Here is a 17,428-nt window from a genome sequence, read left to right on the forward strand (position 1 = left end):
AGGGTGAAATGCCCAAAATCCTTCCAATTTGAATTTGGGGAACACTGTTCTCAAAGTGCTGGATCACGTCAACAAGTCAGGATCAACAAGTCTTGAACGATCCTTGCTCACAAGGAAAAACATCATATAATGTGTAGTTGTGGTGCTTTCACTATAGCAAAGTGTGAATATAAATTACAAATCACTCCTTTTTGTTTTTATTAGCATTTTTCATACGGTCACAATTTTTTGGGATTTGGGGTTGTAAAACAATTGTGTTGTTTTTATTCAACAACTGACTGTAAAGAACAGAAGGGATATTAAGAGAGACATTATTCAATAAAATATGGATCCACGGATCTTGTCTTGGGTCACACAGAATGAGTTAATCCAACCTTTTTTTCTCAACACGCAGTGAAAAGATCTTGGTGCTGAACTTCTTCAAAACAATACTACTTAATCACTGGTGAGTGAAATCTGAAGATTTACAGTACCTGCCAGTGGCTAATCACAGATATGTTAGTCCCTGTGAGGAGGAGGAGGGTGGGGCCAGGTCATGATTATGCATGCCCGGCCCCCATTCGGGCTAATCAGCCGAGGAGAGTGATAAGTGCAACGAGATGCAGCAGTTCGGGAGAGAGAGACCTATAGGCAGCTGTCCTGCATGGGTTTATGTTTGTGTGTTTTTGTGTTTAAATTTATTAAAACATTCCTTTGATGCTTCGTCCGGTTCCAGCCTCCTGCTTTCCAATGAACCCTGTTGCAGCCCCATAGCGTAAAATTTGGTCGCATATGTGAGTGATTTACACTGTAGAGGGTTTACGGATAGAGTAAAAGATTGATCTTGGGATTTAAAAATCTATACTGAGATCGCTCATATCTCGCATCATCACAAATGAACATTGCGATGCATCGTAAAATCTATATTTTTACCCAGTCCTAAAAAGTACTCAAACTTCAGAACAAAGTCAAGTCTAATTTAAATAAAAGAAGTAACAATCCAAGTCCTTCTACAGTACCGGTAGCACTGAGTACCAATTCAATGTCTGATTCACAGATCGCCTGACGGCTTCTTTCGAAAATGCTTATGCATGGTAAAAATATTACGCATATTTCACACCATAGAGATTATATGGCTGCACATGAGAACTTTCAAATGCATTGCTTGGTCAAAACAGCAGAAGGGAGATGGTGACATCATGATGAGATCACAGTTCAGATGTGATTATGCCTGTGTTTTGTTAATAAAACAGGCTCCTCTACACACACCCATAAGAGACTCAAAACAGTTCCATGTCTTGCAGTTGGAGATGGACATTTTTAATGAGAAAACAATTTCTTTACAGCTCTGAACATCTCTGTTTTTAGCAGGCATGATTGAGAGCTGCAGATGGTTTTGCACACGTGTGTGTGTGTGTGTGTGTGTGTTTATTACCTTGACAGCAAAGCTGCACTTTCCCCCGCGTACAGCCTCCTCATCTGTCTGCCACTGGTGCGGTCGGCTGGACTCCGGCACATACACGTCTTTCTTTCGCCGGAAACTCTGCCGTAGCTTATTCATCGCTTTACCACCTCCTGTAAACACAGTAAGAGAGATTTGAGACACACTTGACATGGCAACAAAACAAAAGTAAATTGAAGTGAAACTGGAGAAATGGTGAAGAATAAAAAGAGGTGATGTACTACTTCTACTTCCCAACTGTTATATGGAATATAACCATATAACCATTATGTTATATGAACGTTAACTACAGGACACCTAGTCTGGTCCAATTTGCCACTTATTCCAGCAACAAGCCATCAACTTGACCGACTTAACAGTGGACAAAATACAGTTCACTTTTTGCATGGCAGTAAAATTGAAATCATTGCGTCATACAAAACCAGCATGCAACGAAGTGGTAGCCCATTCTAATAATGGCAGAACAGTTTCTGCTAATGGCTACAGACAAAATCGACACAATTAATGGAAAATATATGTATGTAGACTTGTCCGGATTTAGGTTCATCCTGAAAGTAGGGATTATGTAAGGAGATTTCTGAAATCAATGGAATTGGTTTTAAGAAATGTCCAATGCATTATTAAAGCCTGGAAAGATAGTTGTGAACTGTCAGCTTCTCTGAAGAAATATGGTCGGAAAAAAATCTTGAATGATCAGAGATCCCTAAAACACTTAGTGTCCTAAGTCACATCATAAAAACTCGACAGTAGAACTCACGGCTATGTTTAATAGTGAAAGTAAGAGCATTTCCACACGCACAATGCAACCAGAAGTTACTGGATTGTGACTAAACACTTGTTAGTGAGGCTAATCTATAAAAAACATTTTTTTAAACACATTTCAGTTTGCTAGGGAGCACAAAGATTGAACTGTAGAGCAATGGAAAAGGATCATGTGGTCTGAGGAGTTCAGATTTACCCTATTCCAAAGCAATGGATGCGTCAAGGTAAGAAGGGAAGCACATGAAGCGATGCACCCATCATGCAGAGTGCCCACTGTACAAGCCTCTGAGGCAGTGTTATAATCTGGGGTTGCTTCAGTTGGTCAGTTCTAGGCTCAGCAACATTATGCAGCAATAAAATTAAGTCAGCTGACTACCTGAATGTACTGAATGACCAGGTTACCCCATCAATGGATTTTTTTCTTCCCTGACGGCATGGGCATATTCTTGGATGACAATGTCAAGATTCATCATGCTCAAATTGTGAAAGAGTGGTTCAGGGAACATGAGGAATAATTTTCACACATGAATTGGTCACCACAGAGCCCTGAACTTAACCCCATTGAAAGACTTTATGGAGTGGTTTGACTCTCCCGTCATCAACACAAAATCTCGGCCAAAAATGAATGCAACTCTGGATGGAAATAAATGTTGTGATGTTGCATAATGTTGTCGAAACAATGTTACGATGAATGCTCGCAATAATAAAAAATAAAGGCGGTCCAACTAAATATTAGAGAATGCAACTTTTTTTTTTGGCCAGGAAATGATATGCATCACATGAGATTTATGTAGGCCTTATTTTTCCCGAAAGTCCTGAAAATTCCCGCTGTAATTCCCAGCACATCTCTAATTCTATGTGTATAATTTAATTCTGTACTGGAAAAAACTAAATTTTTACATTTTGGAAATAAAATGACACCAGTAAAAATACTCTGCTCACAAGTGATATTTACTTAGATTTTTCTTATGTGATGTTTCCATCAAACATCACATATTTCATCTCAAGCATGCTCTTCACTGACACTTTTGTCAGCTTGGTTAAGAAGTACACTTAACTTTTTTTATGTGGTTTGGTTTGACTGTGGGACAGTCGTAATTTTGGAAAAAATTATAAATATAATTTACACAATAAATATTAAAAAATGTGTGTTCATTTCACACTTTATTAAGATTATCATAGTTTAACACATAAGCATTTTTAGACACTCAAATAATTAGTTTTAAGATTTACGCATTTAAATTTCATAATTATTTTAAGTTTTGATCATTTCATTGTTAAAAATTACAAAATTTTATTTAATGAAATACAATACATTGTATTCTAAAGCCGCTTTAAATCTTCTGCCACAAGAATGTAATGCATTTTAATTATCTGAATACTTTTTATTATATATATTAGAGATCGACTGATTTAATCGGCAGATTTTTTGCATTTTTTTACATAATCGGCATCGGCCAATATCCAAGTATATCAAGCCGATTATTAGGCAGGCGCATCTGTGGGCAGCCTAGTGTTGTTGTGGAACACGTGTTCGACACACGCTGCCCCTAGAGTCATTTTCCAGCAGAGTGAGCAGACCTCATCCAGTGCCTAAGGAAGGAGCTAAGTTCCTTGGAGAAAACAGTAAGGGTTAAATTTGTATAACTTCTTTATATTTAATTAAAAACTTTTGATATGTTACTGCCAACTTCAAGAAAAAACGTGACAAACGCGAGTAGTTGACATGACGCTCGGCTACTTTGGATATTGATAGCGTAGTTGAAGTTGCATTATCACAGCAGAAGGGTTGCTATCATGTCACAATAAGGAAGCAAGAATTTTGCAATTACAGACAGTGAATCTGAGACTTTTATTTGTTCTGTTTGTGTGTCTTATATTTGAGAGGGTTGTCACTCAATGCAGAGAAATAAGTAATAAAAAGATACCAACGCACTATAGGCTATTGAAGGACTGGCTTTGGTAAGCTCGGACGTTACCGGTTCTGCTGTCGGTACTGGAGAAATTAAGAAAATACATTTATTATTGCTATAAAGAGAAAGTTATTTTATCTCGCCAGCCATTTCTATGTATAATAATTCTATGAAACCATTTGTCTGTGATGCAATTTAGCTATTCACAGTCAGAGAGAGAGAGAGAGAGAGAGAGAGAGAGAGAGAGAGAGAGAGAGAGAGAGAGAGAGAGAGAGAGAGAGAGAGAGAGAGAGAGGTGCCACAGCGAGCACAACACGAGCCCTGCTTAATGAGTGACAGAACTAAACATTCAAACGTAGTGTTCATCTGGTTTAGATCTGTGATATTAGTCTGATTTTATTTTAGATTTCGCCTTCCAAAGATTATAAAAAGAATATTTATACATAAGCCGCATTCTGTCTAGCACAACTTCCTTCCCTTCACAGCGGTGCACTGGCATTTCTCCCTAAAACTCAAACTTAACGCCAGAATCAGCACGATCGGTGATTGTTGTAAAATGCTACTGTTGCTAAATTGCGGACGCGTTTAATAATAAAAAGAGCGCAAGAGATAGGCTACCGTTCCTAAGGCGAGCGCTCAAAACACAATCGCAAAGAGACGAGCAAAGTATAGACAACTTTGGGTTTCATATGCACATCTAAACGATCAACTATACACAAAAATATGTCAAAACGACAGGCTTGGAGATTCACTTAAACACAGTTTATGTCTTAAATGGACGTAGTTATGGAAATAGTTGGGGAGAAAATATGCTGCATCAGGAGCCTATTAGATCTGAACTCGGTCTTAAAGGGGAAGCGGTCTAATAAACATGCTGACGATTGAGCCATTACTGCGAATCAAACAACAAAAGGCAAAGAGAAAATCACTTACAGCTCTTGAATGAATAACTTCTGCATTAATAAGCATTAATCTATCTATGATAAACTATGCAGTGTTATTTTACAATTGATTACTTTATTAGATTTCTTTTTAGACCACACCTGAACAGTAATGTTAGTAGACCTTCCTGAAATTAAATCACTGTGCCTATATAACGTTTATCTTTGTGTAATATAACAAAAAGAACCGTTAAGAATACCGTTAAAGTACCGGCTCGATAAGCAGTATCGGTAAGAGTAGTAATACCATTAAAACCTTAACGATATCCACCCCTAGTTATGCCTGTGCTTCTCTTGGATGCTCTGAATATTGGATTACGTGTCTGGATTGCCCCTTAATTAAAGCTGCATTTGGATCTCAACCTTCGTGTCTTGGAGCAGTTCGTAACACCTGCTTTGTTTATTTAATATATTTGTTATACATTATTTATACAATATGTTTTTACATTATACATTTTTAATTTAAGTGTACAAGTGAAGATTGGTCAAGTGTTCAATAAATGTATTTGTTGAGAAATTTTGTCTATCTTAATAATTATTTGTTACATTTTATCTTTCAAATAAAAGGTTCAAATAAGAGGTTAAAAACAAGCACATATCGGCCAAATATATCGGCAGCATTAATCGGCCATGGGCCGACCCGGATTTCAAAAGATCGGCGTCGGCATCAGCCTGAAAAAAAAACAATATCTATATAATATATATATATATATAAATATATAAAGTCATTAAATTATAAAGTCATTAAAACTCCTTTTTTAACCACTCCAAAGATTTAATATTAGAAAACTATAGTTTTGTCAAGTTGTTTAGGACATCTACTTTGTGCATGATACGAGAAATGTTTACAACAATTGTTTACAGACAGATTGTTTTACTTTTAATTGTTTATATCACAATTCCAGTGGGTCAGAAGTTAACTGTGCCATTAAGCAGAGTGGAAAATTCCAGAAAATTATGTCCAGCCTTTAAACAATTAGCCAATTATCTTCTGATAGGAGGTGTACTGAATTGGAGGTGTACCTGTGGATGTATTTTAAGGTCTAACTTCAAACTCAGTGTCTCTCTGCTTGACATCATGAGAAAATCAAAACAAATCAGCCAAGACCTCAGAAAAATAATTGTGGACATCCACAAGTCTGGTTCATCTTTGGGAGCAATTTCCAAATGCCTGAAAGAACCATGTTCATCTGTACAAACAATAGTACACAAGAATAAACACCATGGGACCAAGCAGTCATACAGCTCAGGAAGGAGACACATTCTGTCCCCTAGAGATTTACATTTACATTTACATTTACATTTATGCATTTGGCAGACGCTTTTATCCAAAGCGACTTATAGTGCAGTTATTACAGGGACAATCCCCCCGGAGCAACCTGGAGTTAAGTGCCTTGCTCAAGGGCCCAACAGTGGCATCTTGGTGGTGCTGGGGCTTGAACCCTCTGACCTTCTGGTCAGTAACCCTGAGCCCCAACCACTGAGCCACCACTGCCCGTAGTTTGATGAACGTAGTTTGGTGCGAAAAGTGCAAATCAACCCCAGACCAACAGCAAAAGATCTTGTGAAGATGCTGGAGGAAACGGGTAGACAAGTATCTATATCCACAGTAAAAACGAGTCCCATATTGATAGAACCTGAAAGGCTGATCAGCAAGGACTAATCCACTGCTCCAAAACCACCATAAAAAAGCCATACTACAGTTTGCAAGTGCACATGGTGACAAAGATCTTTTTGGAGAAATGTCCTCTGAACCATTTGCCCATAATGGCCATTGTTATGTTTTGAGGGAAAAAGGTGAGGCTTGCAAGCCGAAGAACACCATCCCAACTGTGAAGCATGGGGGGTGGCAGCATCATGTTGTGGGGGTGCTTTGCTGCAGGAGGGACTGGTGCACTTCAAAAATAGATGGGATCATGAGGAAAGAAAATGATGTGTATATATATATTGAAGCAACATCTCAAGCCAGAAAGCTTGTCGCAAATGGGTCTTCCAAATCTGTGGAGTGGTTACAATGTTTTTTAATGACTTCAACCTAAGTGTTGTAAAATTATTAGCTTCAGATTTATATTTGAACCCTCCAAAAATGGGCCCCATTCACTTCCATTGTTAGTGCCTCACTGTAACCTCGAAGAAAAGGAGGAACCAGTCGAAATACATTTTTGTGCTGATCAACATTATGCCACAAATGCTGTCGAGTGATCTTAACTTACTGAACTTACTGAACGTACTGAACCCAGAACCTTCCTTTAAGTGACATTCATTTGATATATTTTTATTAAAATGACAGCCCTATTGGGGCCTGGGTAGCTCAGCGAGTAAAGATGCTGACTACAACACCTCGCAAGTTCGAAGCCAGGGCGTGCTGAGTGACTCCAGTCAGGTCTCCTAAGCAACCGATTGGCCCGGTTGCTAGGGAGGGTAGAGTACCGTTGGGATAACCCCCTTGTGTTCGCTATAATGTGGTTCTCGTGCTCAGTGGGGCACGTGGTGAATTGGGCGTAGATGCCGTGAAGAATAGCGTGAAGCCTCCACACAATCTAGGTTTCCGTGGTAACGCGCTCAACGAGCCACGTGATAAGATGCGCGGATTGATGGTCTCAGATGCGGAGGCTACTGAGATTCGTCCTCCGCGAGTAACTACGCCACCACGAGAACTTAAAGAGCACAATGGGCATTCCAAATTGGGGAGAAAATAAATAAATAAATTATCAAATAAAAAATAAAATGACAGCCCTATTAAAAACCTGTGCACACTGACTCTGCATGGAAACTGCATAAAGCCAGCCATTCAGAATGGACACACACACACACACACACACACACAAAACAACACTGTCACGCAGTGATGAGTCACATCAGAGCTACTGTGGAGCAGTCACCTGTAGAGCCAGACACACACACACAACCACACACAGATACAGAGGAATACACCAACGCACGCACGCGTGCGCGCACACACACACGTTCCTCATCAAAGCCTTGCAGAACATTCGTCCAAAAGAGAAACTGAGCATGCGGGTGAGATAGTGATGCTTCCTCCACAAAAGCTCTGATTTCAAAAGTATAATGTCACGTGGTGCTCATTTGAATGAGTCACACACACGCAGGCAATGAGAAATAGTAGAGTAACCACAAAAATAACAATGGCTAATACTGTCATGTTTACAATAATATTACTACAGTAAAATCATGGTTTTAGAGTACCTATTTTGGTTTTTAAACGTGCCTAATTTAGTTTGAAAGGTCTCATACAATAGATTTAATCTATTCATCCAAGGTCAAAAACACTTTAATTTGCTTGTAATTGAAATTGCAGCATTACCTTTTTTCCCCCCAGTGTCAAAAACGACTCGTTCAATGATCCATTCTAAAGCATTCATTCTAAACTCCTCCTTTCAGAGAGCATACACCGCTCTGATTGGTCAGATGTCCCAGTCTGTTGTGATTGGTCTACCGCTTAGTGTAGTGTTTGAGGGTGGGTCAAAGCTGTTTACAAGACTATTATTTATGCTACATGCATGAAGGGCATTTCAAACTCAACAATTATTTAACATTCAGAGTAGAGATGGGCACGAGTACTCAAGTACTCAGATGTGACAGCAATGATCGATCATGAAAATGATGATCGATAACGATCTTGCATGATGTGACTTTTGACTAATTTCAAAATTCAGTGACAACTACCTAACAACTAAACACAAACGTGTCAAAGGGGGGCCTTATTTTTAATTTTGACATTGATTATATTGTAATTTTCAGCTGTACCTTGATTTTCAACAGAGACAATTTATAGCAACCAAACTGATAAAAGATGCTGCAATGCTAGCATTTGTTCTACAAGTTCAGGATAATCAAAAGAGAGTATAATTTACAATGTATACCTGACGCTACAAACGTTTGCTAATCAAGTTTTATTATCATGTTATGTAGGAACTTTGACTCGTTAACGGATAGAGATGGGTGATATGACCAAAATCTTTATCATGATATGAGTAATGTTATATCACGATAAAGATATACATCACGATATAGATAAAATGTTCTAAAAAATCTATACAACTTGGTTTATATATTAAATAACAATACTGTAATGCTTATTTTTTTATAATCTAGTCAGTGAATTAAACACTTTATAAATGAAAACGACTTGCTCTTACTGTATATCATTTTCTATTGATTTGGAACTTGACGAACATAGTCAACGTAAAAAAATTGATAAAAAATAAATAAATAACATTTTTTATCAACCTTACCATTATGCTAAATTTCACATTATGCCACATTTAAGTCTATTATTCTTCTCATTATTAGAAACTTTCCTCAAAAAACTCGACATCTTCACAAACCAATGCAACAAAGGAAATGATTAGTTTTGTCAGTCAAGATCCTTTTTTAATAGTGATTAATCGCATATTTTATTTGTAGTAAATCGCGATTAATCGCCGATTTTAAAACTGCTGAAATTTGACACTATATATACTTCTTTTCTTGGCAAATGTATTTACTTCCATCTTAGGAAAGTAAATAAAACAATTTGTAGCAATACAAATAAAGCCTTCAATGATATAAAAGACGATGCACTAAAATATCACCTATTCAAGTAACATTTCCCAAAGTCTAAGTAGGAGTTTGACTAACTGAAAGAACTAGTCCCCACATACGTTGCATATAGGGTTGTGCCGATGGACGACCAACATCACGATGTAGAGCCACCATCGTGATGCCACGCCCCCTTTCGCGAGTGTGACTCACTAATCCTAGTCTCTTCTATAGTTAACCTAAAAACTTTGCAGGGATTGCTCTGTAAATTAAATTGAGAATATAACTAATGCATAAATGCTATTTTAAGTATATGCCAGAGACATGACGTGTTAGTCTGTGAAAATACCGTGTCAGGCAGGCTACACAAATATTGATCTTGACATTGTTAGCTTCTTGTCTTTGTTTTTACATGTCTTACACTGTACATTTAGATTAAAATATTTTATGTTGTAGGCTACAAGAAAATAGCCTTTATTAATTAATTATTAGTAGTTGTAGTGTCTCAGAAAATCTTGCTTATTGTCACATAGCTCTTGTATACACTGAAGCAGCAGTTTAAGATAAACCCAGACCAGCGAACGTCAAATAACTTTTGTCTGGTTAATACTTTTGAAGAAAAATGTCCTTGGCCATAAATCCATAATGTCAAATCAAATGAAAGAAACAAGGTGAATATGAATAACACACATTTATTAAAACATAGAAGAACAACAAATAAAGAACAAGAAAACGGGAACAACACTCAGACCGAAACGCGGCATTAACATTTCACTTATAATTAGCAGCACAATTAACTTCAGCACAGGCTACAAAATAAATTATGTTATTGAAATATTGTAAAGTGGTCATATGAACTACACAAATGAACGTTTAAAAAATTATATGCAAAATCGAATAGCTCTGCAACGGATGGCGAAAAATGCGTAAGAAGTCTAATATCTTTCACCATAGACCATGTTTAAATTTCGATGTTTCTGGCCAGAAATACCAACATATTCACTTTATCTGGTTTTAATAAGCTGCGGATTGGAGTAACTACACTACCCGCTGTGCTGAAGACCCGCTCTGATGGAGTACTGGTAGCACATATGCACAGATATTTCCGTGCTAATCTTGCAATGAACGGAAACCTTTTGTCGTTCGTTTTCCACCAAGTCAGCGGGTCCTCTTCCCCATCAATGGCCATTTCCTGCAGGTACATGGTCATTTCTGCCTCGACCTTTTTCTCATCAGCGAGTAAAATAAAGAAATTATAGTTTTTAAGTGGAAAATAGTATTTATGTAAAGAGATATATTAAAATAAATAGTGCACAACTCTTCTTAAGTGAAAGCTAAAAAAATAAATGCTTCACGTGTCGTGCAACCTACTGATAAAGCGCAGACGAGTCATTAGTTGGGTTAGTAAAATAACGAAATTATAATTTTGCATATCATTTTTGAAAATTATATGAAATTATATAACCCCCCCACCTCCACCGACGATATCATCGTCCATCGCGATGTTTTACTGTCAACATCGTCAACTGCCAATTTAGGGGACATCGCCCAACCCTAGTTGCATATTTATTGCAATGGGCATTAAATCTCTTAAACTCGAATCCTCCACAATATGAATCTGCTGGTAGACTGTGGCTATCCTCTTTGCTACAGCAATCGTGAAGCTGCGTCCATGATTTGCCTCAGTCAGCGTCAAGCGCCGCTTTTAACTCACCATGAAAAGTGCTTGCAAACAAACACATCTCATTCTGCGTTTTGGTGATGGTTAAGATTTGGTGTGAAAAATATATGATTTCAAGTCTCAACTGGGCTTGTTTTGTACATCAAACAGTGTTAAGATATCCTTTCTCCATCAGAAATTATTTTATAAAACCTCTGCAGCTCTATCACAGGAGAGAATGTAACAGTCAACTAGCGTGTTAAGAGCGTACTCCATCCATAGAATGACTATGGGACCGCTGTGTTATACTATTTTATGCTAGGATTGTAGACTCTATTAGAAGAAGGGCTCTAGCGCTGTGGCGTGTGTGTCATTGTAATGACACCGCGCAATCTCGATTAAGAAAAATGCACACGTTCATTCTGACAGCTCTAGAAATTATTTGTAAGTAAAAAAAATATCCAACGAGAATAAACACTTCATTAGGCTTAATTATTTAAGGAATCTCTGTAGAGAATATATGAATATGTGAAGGCAAACATGGCCGGTTTGTTTCCTAATATCGAACATCATTGGAACAGAATCTTATTAAGGGTGATGATGTGTAGTTTAAAAAAGCCTGCATGACACATAAATGTTGCCGCATGACACATCGTTCTAGTTGTGTTTCTCATCAGTGTTGGTTAGATTGTCGGGCTGACAAGATGTTTGAGATGTTTCACTTCCTCCATAGCGCTTTCAAGTAAAAAAAACTACAACTCAAATGGGTCACGTACGTGACAACCGGATTGAGTAGCTCAAGTGGAATCCCACAGTGTGCTCTACGGTCTCTGGACAGAGATAGCACGCACAACAATCACGTAAAACAAAACTGCATGCGACAAATTAGAAGCATATTAAGAATGTGAGATGAACGTCATTACATTTACTTTAGCGTCCCAAAATATCACTTGTGTGGTCGCTGATTCTCTCAGTCTGATGTGAAGCCCTGACCACTAATAGATATGCACATGCCTCACAAATGGATATTTAAATATCATGATCTAGACAATGTAGCAATATACATAGCAGTATACATAATATGCAAACCTTCCAAATCGCTGTTTTCTGCTTTGTTTTCTTTTTTAAAGCCAAAACAATTCCAGACAATGGAATGGAAAAGCTCCAACACAGCGCACCCCCGGTGAGTTCTTCCTTTAAAACTGCTAGACAGAGCTGGTTAAAAAACAATATTGATTTTCTTATGCATCGCGATCTTCATTTGAACGATCTTGATAACTATTCTTAAATCCCAAGGTCCATCTTTTACTCTATGGGCAACCCTCTACTTCAATAAGAGAAAATCGCTAACATTTGCAACCAAATTTAGCACTATTTGACTAAAAATATCTATGATTAGCCACTGGCTGGAAAATGTTTAGATTTGTGAAAAAAAATAAAATAATTCATTCTAATCATCCATAACATGGATGAGTTAAAGCCATTCAAATCCTATCTCATTACAATGCGCTCATTTACAGACACTCTTTACACAACTGCTGGTTTTCTTAAAGAGACAGTACCAGTTTTAACATATGTTCAACATCAATATAATGAATATAAATACTTTAAATAGTAAAAATATATGCAGTCAAACAATTACCATGTAAATAAATAATTATTGATGGAATACATGGATTTGTTCAATTTTAAAAGCTAAAAATGTTATTGAAAAATCAATCAATCAATATCAATAAAGTTGAAGTTAATATTAACGTAATGTACCTAGTTAGAAGGTCCCTGTATAACTAACAACATTAGCTAGGAGAGAACTACTTTCATATTTAAGCAAAATAGACATTATAGCTGAAATATACCTATATTAATCGATAACAAATCAAAACATGAAATGAATTGAGAGCTATTGATTTGGAATCAAATCAGGAAAACTGTATCAATACTCAGCCCTACATGGAACAGAACGCAGGGTCTTCAAAAATATTTTCAGCTTAACACAGCGTTTTAAAAACACAATGGTTATGGCAAACCAGTTCAAGCCAACCGTGGTTTGCAAATACATGGTTCAGCCAGCCAAGACAAAACAGTGGGGTGGGCTTATTTTTTATTTTTAATAATAAATGTTTTTGTATCCCCTTTTCTCCCAATTTGGAATGCCCAATTCCCACGCCCTTCTGTGTTAATGTGCTGGGCTCAGGAGCGGTTCAAGTGCATTGTAAAAAGCAAAGTGCTGAAAGTTCACACATTTGCGCAATTCCAAATTATTATTATTATTATTATTATTATTATTGTTGTTATAAAAACCAGAATAATTTTATGAATTATACAAGGCATATTTGCTATAAGGAGTTATATTTAAAATTGGCTTTTCATTATTGCACTTCCAGTTTACATTACAAACTTGATTTGAAGTGATTTACATTTGAAGCATGGATCATTTCCCCATGTGATAATGGGCGGTCTTGTTCTTCTCAAGCAATTCCATATGATGTTTTTTAAAGAAGTAAAATGCCAAGCACAAAAAGCATATGCCATCAATGAATAACTTCCCTTTGGAGAAACATAATGGGATTTTTACCATTGCGTTCCATTATTTGAACAGATCGAGAGTTTGACTTGAGACAACATTAGGAGCAGTTCTAGCTCAAAGAAAGCAATGAAAGAATTTTAGTAAGCAGAACAGATTAGTACATGTGTGTGAGATCAAACGAACAAGCTGGTGCCAATGAGATCATCTACTGTCAGAGGACGAGAAAAACTGTGATAAAAACACAAGAAAGTGGCACAGGAGAGAGAGTCCCACACAACACTGCACTTCAGCAGCTCTTCTCTGCTCATGTGTATTTGGGTCATATGGATTGTACATGGACTTCAGGACTGTACACATTTCTGCCACAACATATCACCAAAATCCACCTCTCCTCTGACATCCCGCTCACTGATTTCTGCTTCAGTCGAACAGTTTGTCCTCGTTTCATGCTGTCCGTCTTTCTTCCTATCAGTGTGTTCGTGTCTGTCTGTGTAGCATGTGGGAGAGTGAGACAGCTGGAAATAGGGCAAAATACAAGAGAATGAAAGAGAGAGTGAGCGAGCGTGTGTGTGTGTGTGTGTGTGTGTGTGTGTGTGTGTGTGTGTAAAGCAGGGTAGATATAGTGGGAAACAGTAAACACGCTGTAGTCTGGGTCATGTGAGGAGGCTTAGCTTCACAGTACAGCCACTTTCACACATGAAACCTGTTAAACTACCGTAGAATTACTGGATTATTTTTTTTCTGGTAAAGACACCACATCTGTCATTCACACAAGCAAAGACCTGCCCTGATTTATAAATATAGCCACCACTCAAACACCACCACAATGCCAAAAAAAACTCTGATGTAATTTGCCAGAAATTACTTCTAACTAGCTAGACCACAAATACAGTTATTATTCAGAACCGGATCCATCTTTGTAAAAATACAACCGAATGATTATCACGACTTTCATTTGTATTAACGATTCTCGAACGTGCATTATTCCACTCCACTATTGCAGATGGAACACCTTGATAAAATACTCAGTGTTTCCAACACTACCATTCAACTAGCAGTACTGCAATCCGAAGTGTGAAACATACAGTGCTACAAGTGCAGTCTGATTCCCAAACAAATGACTCTTCTGAGTTGGTTCTTTTAAATCTACGGTGCAAAACATACAGCGTAACCAAGTGTAGATTCAAATCTGAATCTAGACATTATGCATGTATAACCAGGCCACACGTTGGCAATGCATTTAGGGCTGCCTTATTACTCTGTTGATTACTCGATTAGAAAAATTCCGCAATAACAAAATTGCCGAATCAACAAATCCAAAATAAGGCGCAGCCAGTGGAAGAGGGTCTGAACATATAATGATAAGGTGTCAGCTGTGTGAATTTGAAAAACAACGCAGTTGTCTGTCGACCTGAAAAAACATTTACATCACTTTAGCAATGTAACAGCACTTGAAATGAAGATATCCAGTTTTCACAGACCCGCTGCACGGTAAGTTCAAAAGGTTGACTGATCCGATTTGCAGTGCTACGTCAAGATGCAAGAGAGAAGTTGTGCCCTTCATAGGGGAGTTAGGGCACTGAACTCTGCAAAAAACATGTTGAAATACACAATTTTTTATTTATTTATGTATTTATTTTCTCCCAAATTTGGAATGCCCAATTCCCAATGCACTCCAAGTACTTGTGATGGCGTAGTGACTCGCCTCAATCCGGGTGGCAGAGGGTGAATCTCAGTTGCCTCCGCATCGGAGACCGTCAATCCGTGCATCTTATCACGTGGTTTGTTGAGCGCGTTACCGCGGAGACATAGCAGGTGTGGAGGCTTCACGCTATTCTCTGCAGCATCCATGAACAACTCCCCACGTGCCCCACCGAGAGCGAGAACCACATTATAGCAACCACGAGTAGGTTGACCCAAAGTGACTCTACTCATCCTAGTAACCAGGCCAATTTGGTTGCTTAGGAGACCTGGTTGGAGTCACTCAGCACGCCGCCCTGGATTCAAACTCAGGACTCAGGTGTGGTTGTCAGTACCCATGCCCCTGATATACACTATTAATCGACACAATCGTTTGCAATATAGGCTTTTATGAACCAACATAAAATAAATGTTGATGAAAGTTACACACACTGTAATGGATGCACAAACACTTTCTGCTCAGTAAATCTGAACAAATCCAGACAATCTAAGAAGGCTATTTTGAGCAGTTTGTAATTTGGGTTCTGTTCTTTGGAAATGAACTATTTAAATGTAAATGCGATCTTCCACCTCATTAGTACATTCGATTTTGTGATGATTAAGTTTGTAATAGTTTGCAATGCCAAAGTTCTGTTAAATTGTTTTAGTTTATGAACATTATCACCAGTGTTGGGAAAGTTACTCTAAAAAAAGTTATTAATTACTAACTACTAATAACATTTGAATAATAACAGATTATAAATAATCTGTAATAATAACTCAGTCTTTAAAGTAATTGCATTACTTATTAATAATTACTTTCTAAAACCCTCATTAACCTTGACCAGATGAAAAATATAAGGATTGTTTTCTTTTTTTATTCTTTCAAATAAATCATTAAAAAAAATAACATAAATTATTCATGAACTGGCCAACGAATTTAAGCGTGCAGCATTAAATTAGAAAACATATATTTTAACATTAGACGTAAAATTTTGTCTTTTTAAATTCACTATTGTTTTATATAGAATTGTTCTTTAGACTATACAGTATTTCAGTGTTTCCCAAACTTTTTTTATTTTTATTCTGATGGTATAAGTTCATACGCTTTGATGACAGGTGCCAGAAATTCAGCAGCACCAAATCATTTTCCATATTCACACGCAGTAATTTCCAATCACATTTGCTCACACGCTAGAGGCCTGTTTCTACATTGTTGCATGATGTTTTTTCAGCAAATGAGCTCAACTTTGCTAACAGTGTCAAATGTTACATAAAAAGCCCCTTGAGCTGACCGCGTAATTGCACAGATACTTACCTTCAATGCTCAAATTCGTCCGGCAATGCCGTACCTGCAATGATGTGCAATTCCAGGCACAGAACCGAACACTATTCTTGCATACCACGTGACGCGATGAGAGGGGAGTTTTCAAGTTATGAAGTTATATCATATCTAGCATTCCCATCTCAATCGGTAAGCCATTTATTCAGGATACGTATATGAAAACATGTACAAATATAACATGTTTAATATAAGGGAGTAGTTTTACAAAGATTATTGTGTTAAACAGACATAATGTTTGGGAACCACTGCAGTATTTAATGAAATTACATCAGAAATAACTCTAATTAAATTATTGAAACATTAAGAGTAATCTCTTGCTTTACTTTTTCTAATGAAAAAGTTATTTAAATACAGTAATGAATTACTTAGTAATGCATTACACCAACACTGATTAGCACAGGTTAAACTCAATGTAGTTTCCCAGAGAACTGTATTTACTGAATAAAACAGGTCAGCATTAGAACTGCACAATTAATCTTTAAAATATTGCGATCTCGATTCAGAAACCCACCACAGTGCTTTACAAACTGCATTGTGCAGCCACGATTAGCTAAGACTGTGATGATCTCTGCTCAGTTCAATAATTTAACAGCCACCGATGCTGAAAAAAATAACAT

The 17,428-nt window shown here is 37.3% G+C and overlaps 1 protein-coding gene across 6 annotated transcripts in view; it reads right to left on the bottom strand.

The window, feature by feature from the left end:
* The window catches only part of LOC127656602 (protein numb homolog), a 113,810-nt gene that overhangs the window by 49,047 nt on the left and 47,335 nt on the right, over window positions 1-17,428 (bottom strand). For all 6 annotated transcript variants that reach the window (XM_052144999.1, XM_052145001.1, XM_052144995.1 and 3 more), the window contains exon 2: window positions 1,415-1,554. In XM_052144999.1, the coding sequence (XP_052000959.1) occupies window positions 1,415-1,540 (126 nt within the window). In that variant the 5' untranslated portion in view covers window positions 1,541-1,554. The remainder of the gene's footprint in view (window positions 1-1,414; window positions 1,555-17,428) is intronic.

The sequence above is a fragment of the Xyrauchen texanus genome, chromosome 16, assembly GCF_025860055.1.
Source record: "Xyrauchen texanus isolate HMW12.3.18 chromosome 16, RBS_HiC_50CHRs, whole genome shotgun sequence".
Lineage (NCBI taxonomy): Eukaryota > Metazoa > Chordata > Actinopteri > Cypriniformes > Catostomidae > Xyrauchen > Xyrauchen texanus.